Here is a 5,712-nt window from a genome sequence, read left to right as displayed (position 1 = left end):
AGCCCTGCGGCGCTTTCTCTCTCACCTTAGAAACCAAACGCTTTACAAATAATTACCGGTAAGCATTAAATAAGACAGGTGCCGCGGCTCACCCGGCCCACGTTACGACAACAAACTTCCCATCGAGGATCGCGCAGGACGGACATCCAGCCGTACCCCGGCTACCCGCGCAACTCAGCCCGGCGGTCCAGGGGGAGCGGGCAGGTGCCGGCATCCACCTGCTGCGGGTTTCGTTTCCGCACCGCTGCCGTTGTGCGGTGCTGGAGAAGAGCGCGCCGGAGCCGCACGGCCCGTCCTGCGGGGAGCGCTCCGTGCGGCGGCACCGTAACGCGCGTGGCCACCTCTCGCCGCCCGCCGTCGGGGCTGCGCTGCGGGTATCCGCCGCCCCCCCCAGGCCGAAGCGGGGCAGCGCCGCGCCGTCGGGGCGGGTGTGGAAATAGCGGCTGCGCGGGGTTTGCGCGGGGTTTGCGCGGCACCGTCTCGCCCGGTGGGGGGGAGGGGGCTACAGCGGAGGAGGCAGCGGGAGAGCCGCATTTAAGGATACCGTACGTCCCGGGTTATTAATTATAAAACGTAATTAAAGTAAAACTGCAGAACGTCAACATATTAAATTTAAAAGCTAATATTAAAATAGAGTTAATATTTAATCAAGTCGCCGAGCGGTACAACGCCGTGCGCTGACGCTCCGTATTTAACTGTGTAAAACCGGGAGAGTTTTCCCAAAGAAAAATGTATTGTTTAGCTGATTATCAAAGACTCCGTGATATATTATCCATTTCACAAAAATAATATAGATATCTTTTTAAATATAGTAATAAAAACATACTAGCGCCTTTTAAATATACTATTACTTACCACCCCTTTTCATATTGTACTATCACAGACACTTTGGAATTGGTTTAAAAGCACATCATTCATTATTCAGAGCTCATCTTTGCATATTATTCCAGCTCAAGTCTGCCAGGCTCCCTGTGAAATCGTTCACAAAATTGATAACAGCAGACACACACGCAATAAAAAGATAGCCTTGGGCGGCCCGAGTTCCCATTATGCAGATCGAGCCGCAATTTTCTCTAACAAAGCCCCGAGCCGGGGCCGGGCGCCGCTTTATTTATTTATTTACCGCCCGGTCGCAGTTTTTTGTTTTTTTTTTTCCTTCTTTCCTTTCCTCCCTTCTTCCCACCCCCCCTTTTTTTTCTTTCTCCCCTTCTCCTCCCGATCCCCCGCCCCGCGCTCGGGGGCGGCCGGGAGGCAACGAACCGCCCGGGGCTGCGCCGGCCCCGTCCCTCACACGGCCGCGGGCGGCGCGGAGCCCCGACGGCGACGGCGGTGCAGCCGCGCTCCGAGCCGCGTTGCCCGTCGGGGTCCGCCCGCCGCCCGCACCGCCCGGCTCCGTGTCCGCCCGGCCGTCGGGATTACGCAGCTCGGCGGTAATTGAATCCCGAGCTTTAAAAACTAATAAAGTGCCTCCGTGTCACCGCTCCCGGAATCGCGAGCTCGCCCTACCAGGTGCTGATCAAATACCATTACATTCTATTAAAAGGAAAATTCTATTCCCTGTTTTCATTTCCCTTTATAAGAGGGAAACTAAGTAAATGCATCCGCGCGTTATTTAATTTTTAACGCCTGTAGTCCCATTTGGACGTCGGGGAGCGGCGGCAAACTCACTTAGCGGCCTCGGCTGCCCCGCCGCCGATCACCGCGACGCCGCCGGGACCCCCGGGCCGGGCGCCGCCGACGGGGCGGACGCTGGCGCTCCGAACCGCGCGAGGCGGCCGTCGGGGGGCCGCGCTCCTCCGGTGGCCGGGCGGGGACGGCTCGAAGCCTGCGCCCCGACGTGCGGCCGCGCCGCCGCTCCGCTCCGAGCCCCGCTCCGCTCCACCGCCCCGACGGCGCCCCCGCCCCGCCCCGCCCCGCCCCGCTTTGTTCGCGCGCCCCCGGTGATGTCACCGCGGCGCGGCGCGGGGCCCCCGCGGTCGGGCGCGGGGCCGGTGCCGTGCGGCGGGAGCCAATGGGAGCGCAGAGGCCGGGCGGCGGCGGCCAATGGCGGCGGCGGGGGCGCACGCGGCGCGGGGCGCGCGGCGGCCCCGAGGAGATGACGGGCGGCTGCCGGGGCGGCGCGCGTTCCGCAAAGTTTCCGCGCGGCGCACGGCGGGGCCGGCCGGGCCGCGGGGCGCGCGGCGGCGGCGCCTTTATAGCGGGCGCGGGGCTGCGCGCGGCGCGGGAGCATGGAGCCGGCGGCGGGCGCGCAGGGCCCGCACCAGCACGAGCCCATCAGCTTCGGCATCGACCAGATCCTCAGCGGCCCCGAGCAGGACGGCGCTCCCGCCCCGCCGCCGCCGCCGCCGCCGCCGCCGCCTCCGCCGCCGCCGCCCCCCCGGGGCCCCGACGGCGCGGCCTTCCTGGGCGGCCCCCGCGGCGGCGCGCCCTACCCCGCGCTGCCGGGCCCCTTCCCGGCCATCGCCGCGCCCTTCGAGGAGTCGGGGCCGTACGGCGTCAACCTGAGCCTGGCGCCCGGCGGCGTGATCCGCGTCCCCGCGCACCGGCCCATCCCCGGCGCCGTGCCGCCGCCCGTGCCCAGCGCCATCCCCGCCGTGCCCGGCCTGGGCGGCCTCAGCTTCCCCTGGATGGAGAGCAGCCGCCGCTTCGTCAAGGAGCGCTTCACAGGTGGGTAGGAGCGGCGCGGCGGGGCGGGCGGGCGGGGGGCTCCGTCGGGCACGGAGCGGCCGCGCTGACCGTGAGTTTCCCATCGCGTGCAGCCGCGGCCGCGCTGACGCCCTTCACGGTGACGCGGCGCATCGGACACCCGTACCAGAACCGCACCCCGCCGAAGCGCAAGAAGCCGCGCACGTCTTTCTCCCGCGTGCAGATCTGCGAGCTGGAGAAGCGCTTCCACCGGCAGAAATACCTCGCGTCGGCAGAGCGAGCGGCCCTGGCCAAGTCCTTGAAGATGACGGACGCGCAGGTGAAGACGTGGTTCCAGAACCGGCGCACGAAGTGGCGGTGAGTGAGGAGAGGAGAGGAGAGGAGAGGAGAGGAGAGGAGAGGAGAGGAGAGGAGAGGAGAGGAGAGGAGAGAGAGAGGAGAGGAGAGGAGAGGAGAGGAGAGGAGAGGAGAGGAGCAGGTGGCCCCGGCTCGCAGCGGGGAGTGGACGGCCATGCGGGGATGGGGGCGAGGAGAGGGGAGATGTGGGGAGGCTGTGGGAAGAGCTGTAGGTGCGTGTGAAAACTGGGGGAATCGTTGGGAAAAACGAGTGATGGCTGCGGTACATGGAGGGAATTGATAGGGAGTGAGGGGAACTGATGGGAGAGCAGAATGAGTTGTTGTGAAAAACGGGTGGTGGTGAGAAAATTGGGGGATTATTCGGGAATGGGGGGAGTCGGTGGGAAAATCGGTAAATTATTGGGATGGTCGGATGAGTTATTGTGAAAAATGAGGGATGCGTCGGAAAAAAATGGAGAGTGTTACTGAGAAAATTGAGAGAGCTGTTGGGAAATCATGGCAGTGATTGGGGAAATTGGATAAATTATTGGGGAAAAAAAGCAAAGGAGCAGCTGTGAAAAATCAGCCAGCAATTGGAAAAATGGGAGGAAATGTTGGGAAGTTGGAAGGATTGTTGGGAAAACTCAGGGAGGCAGCGTGAAAATTGGATTAAGTATTAGAAGAAATTGGTGAACTACTGGGGAAATAGGGGAAGTAGTGGGAAAATCGGGGGAATGAATGTGGAAATGGATTAAGCGTTGGGAAAATTGGTTGAATTATTTGGGAATAAGTGGTTGAATTATTGGGGTTGAACTACTGGGGATAAGCGCTTGAATTACTGGGGAAAATTGCTTGAACTACTGGGGAGAACCGGAGAGGATTATTAGGAAGATCGGAGGGAGTTACCCGGAAAACGAGGGATTCATCGGAAAGGGGAGAAGTAACCGCAGAACGAGGGAGCTTCCCCAGCCGAGCCGCCCCACGCCGGGCCGCTCTCACGTCCCGGGCCGCACTTTGCCGGCGGAGCAGCGCGGAGTCCCGTCCCGTACCATCCCGTCCCATCCCGTCCCGCCCCGCCCCGTCCCGTCCCGTCCCGCTCCGTCCCGCCGGGTGCGCTGAGTGCTGAGCGCTGAGCTGTGCCCCGTGCCCGCAGGCGGCAGACGGCGGAGGAACGGGAGGCCGAGCGGCAGCAGGCGAGCCGGCTGATGCTGCAGCTGCAGCACGACGCCTTCCAGAAGTCGCTCAACGAGTCGATCCAGCCCGACCCGCTGTGCCTGCACAACTCGTCGCTGTTCGCGCTGCAGAACCTGCAGCCCTGGGAGGAGGAAAGCGCAAAGATCCCGCCGGTCACCTCCCTCGTCTGAGCGCGGCCCCGGCACCAAGCGGACGCGCGGAGCCCCGCGGTTCCCCCCGCGCTGAAGGGCAGCGCCGGGCCGGCGGCACGGGGCCGGGGTGCCGCTGGGAGGGCGAGGCGTTCCTTTTTGTAAGAAGTGTTAATAAGTTAATTTATTTATGCATCGAGATTTTGGGCACTATTAATACGGAATTATATAAACCCTCGATTATTTATATCGAAATCTGGACGTAGGCATTTCGCGTCGGCTTCGGAACGAAAGGCCGTTTTCGTTTTGATTTTTTTTTAATTTTTTTTTTTTCTCCCCGTTCCGGGGACGGCCTCAACAACAGGTCCCCGAGCGGAGGGCCTGAGGGCAGCCGGGACAGCCCCGCTCCGCTCCGGATGCGGTCGGTGGCGGCCGCCGCTCCCCGCGATGCCCCGGGGCCGCCCGCCCCGTCCCGCCCCGCGCTCCGCGCCGCTCCGCACCTCCTCGCACCGGGAGTAGAGAAAGCGCCTTACGGTTCATCGTAACGAAGACTGGGGGTTGGCACGGCCCGTGTATAATACTTTGTACTTGTCGAGACGTGTAAATAAACGGTTTCTTTACAGAGACGTCTCCGCGCCGAGCCGCGCACAGCCGCAGTGGGACCCGCGGGGCTGCGCTGGGGCTTCGCCTTTTGGCTTTCGTTGGTTTTCGTTCCTCTTATTTTATTTTATTTTTTTACGACATACATACCTTTTTTTTTTTTTTTCTTAACGAACGAAAGCCCCGCAGCGTTGCGGTTGCGGGCAATGGCCCCGAACGGCGTCGGCAGCGGCCTTGCGGGGAGGGGGACGCGGGTCGCCGATGGGGGACGTCGGTAGCGTTCCTCCCGCTTCGCCCCGCGCTCGCCGTGCGGCTCAGGGCTGAGCCCGAACCCAGCGGTGCCGCTCAGAACACGGAACCGCGCGGCCGCGATGTAAAACGGCGAGCGAGGGGAAGCGCCCGGCGGGGACCGAGCGATAAAAGCGACGCCGAGATGTCGGCCCGGCGGAGGGGTCTGCGGAACGCCGCTTTGGCAGCCCGCACCGCCGCGGCTCCGGGGCGGCTCCGAGGGTCAGAGTCGTGTGCTCGGTGTTACGTTTCAGCGCCGTTTGAAGGCAGCGCTGCTCTGTGCTGTCCGTGTTCCCGATTTTTCCCAAACAAACAGGGTCGGAGCTGAGCTCTCTGAGCGCGGTACCGCCGCACACCGCAGCGCGCAGCAGAGCGGTCGGCGCAGAGCCCCGCAGCGCTCGCGGCCCCGCGGCCAGCAGCACCGGGAGGACGGGCTCGGCACCACCGTGGGACGGCGGTGGGGTGGGATCCGTTCGTGCCCGCAGTTTCCCCGAGGGCCTCGCGAAGCGGCGGCCTCCAG

At 63.4% G+C, this 5,712-nt stretch overlaps 1 protein-coding gene across 1 annotated transcript; it reads left to right on the top strand.

Moving 5' to 3' along the window:
• Positions 1-2,100: 2,100 nt before the first annotated feature.
• Positions 2,101-5,464, top strand: TLX3 (T cell leukemia homeobox 3). Its single transcript, XM_085236571.1, has 3 exons — positions 2,101-2,667; positions 2,760-3,003; positions 4,136-5,464. Exons 1-3 carry the CDS (start codon positions 2,229-2,231, stop codon positions 4,344-4,346), a joined length of 894 nt encoding a protein of 297 aa, XP_085092697.1. The 5' UTR covers positions 2,101-2,228; the 3' UTR covers positions 4,347-5,464.
• Positions 5,465-5,712: the final 248 nt, after the last annotated feature.

The sequence above is a fragment of the Meleagris gallopavo genome, chromosome 15 (assembly GCF_905368555.1).
Source record: "Meleagris gallopavo chromosome 15, MGAL_WU_HG_1.1, whole genome shotgun sequence".
In the NCBI taxonomy this organism is placed as follows: Eukaryota; Metazoa; Chordata; class Aves; order Galliformes; family Phasianidae; genus Meleagris; species Meleagris gallopavo.
Note: the sequence above shows the minus strand (reverse complement) of the source record. Positions and strands in the feature narration are given on the sequence as shown.

Bases quoted from the DNA above. Each gene is read 5' to 3' on its own strand.
- TLX3 (XM_085236571.1), top strand. From the start codon at position 2,229: ATGGAGCCGGCGGCGGGCGCGCAGGGCCCGCACCAGCACGAGCCCATC. The intron at 2,668-2,759 runs GTGGGTAGGAGC...CATCGCGTGCAG, and splicing joins CGTCAAGGAGCGCTTCACAG to CCGCGGCCGCGCTGACGCCC. The intron at 3,004-4,135 runs GTGAGTGAGGAG...CCGTGCCCGCAG, and splicing joins AACCGGCGCACGAAGTGGCG to GCGGCAGACGGCGGAGGAAC.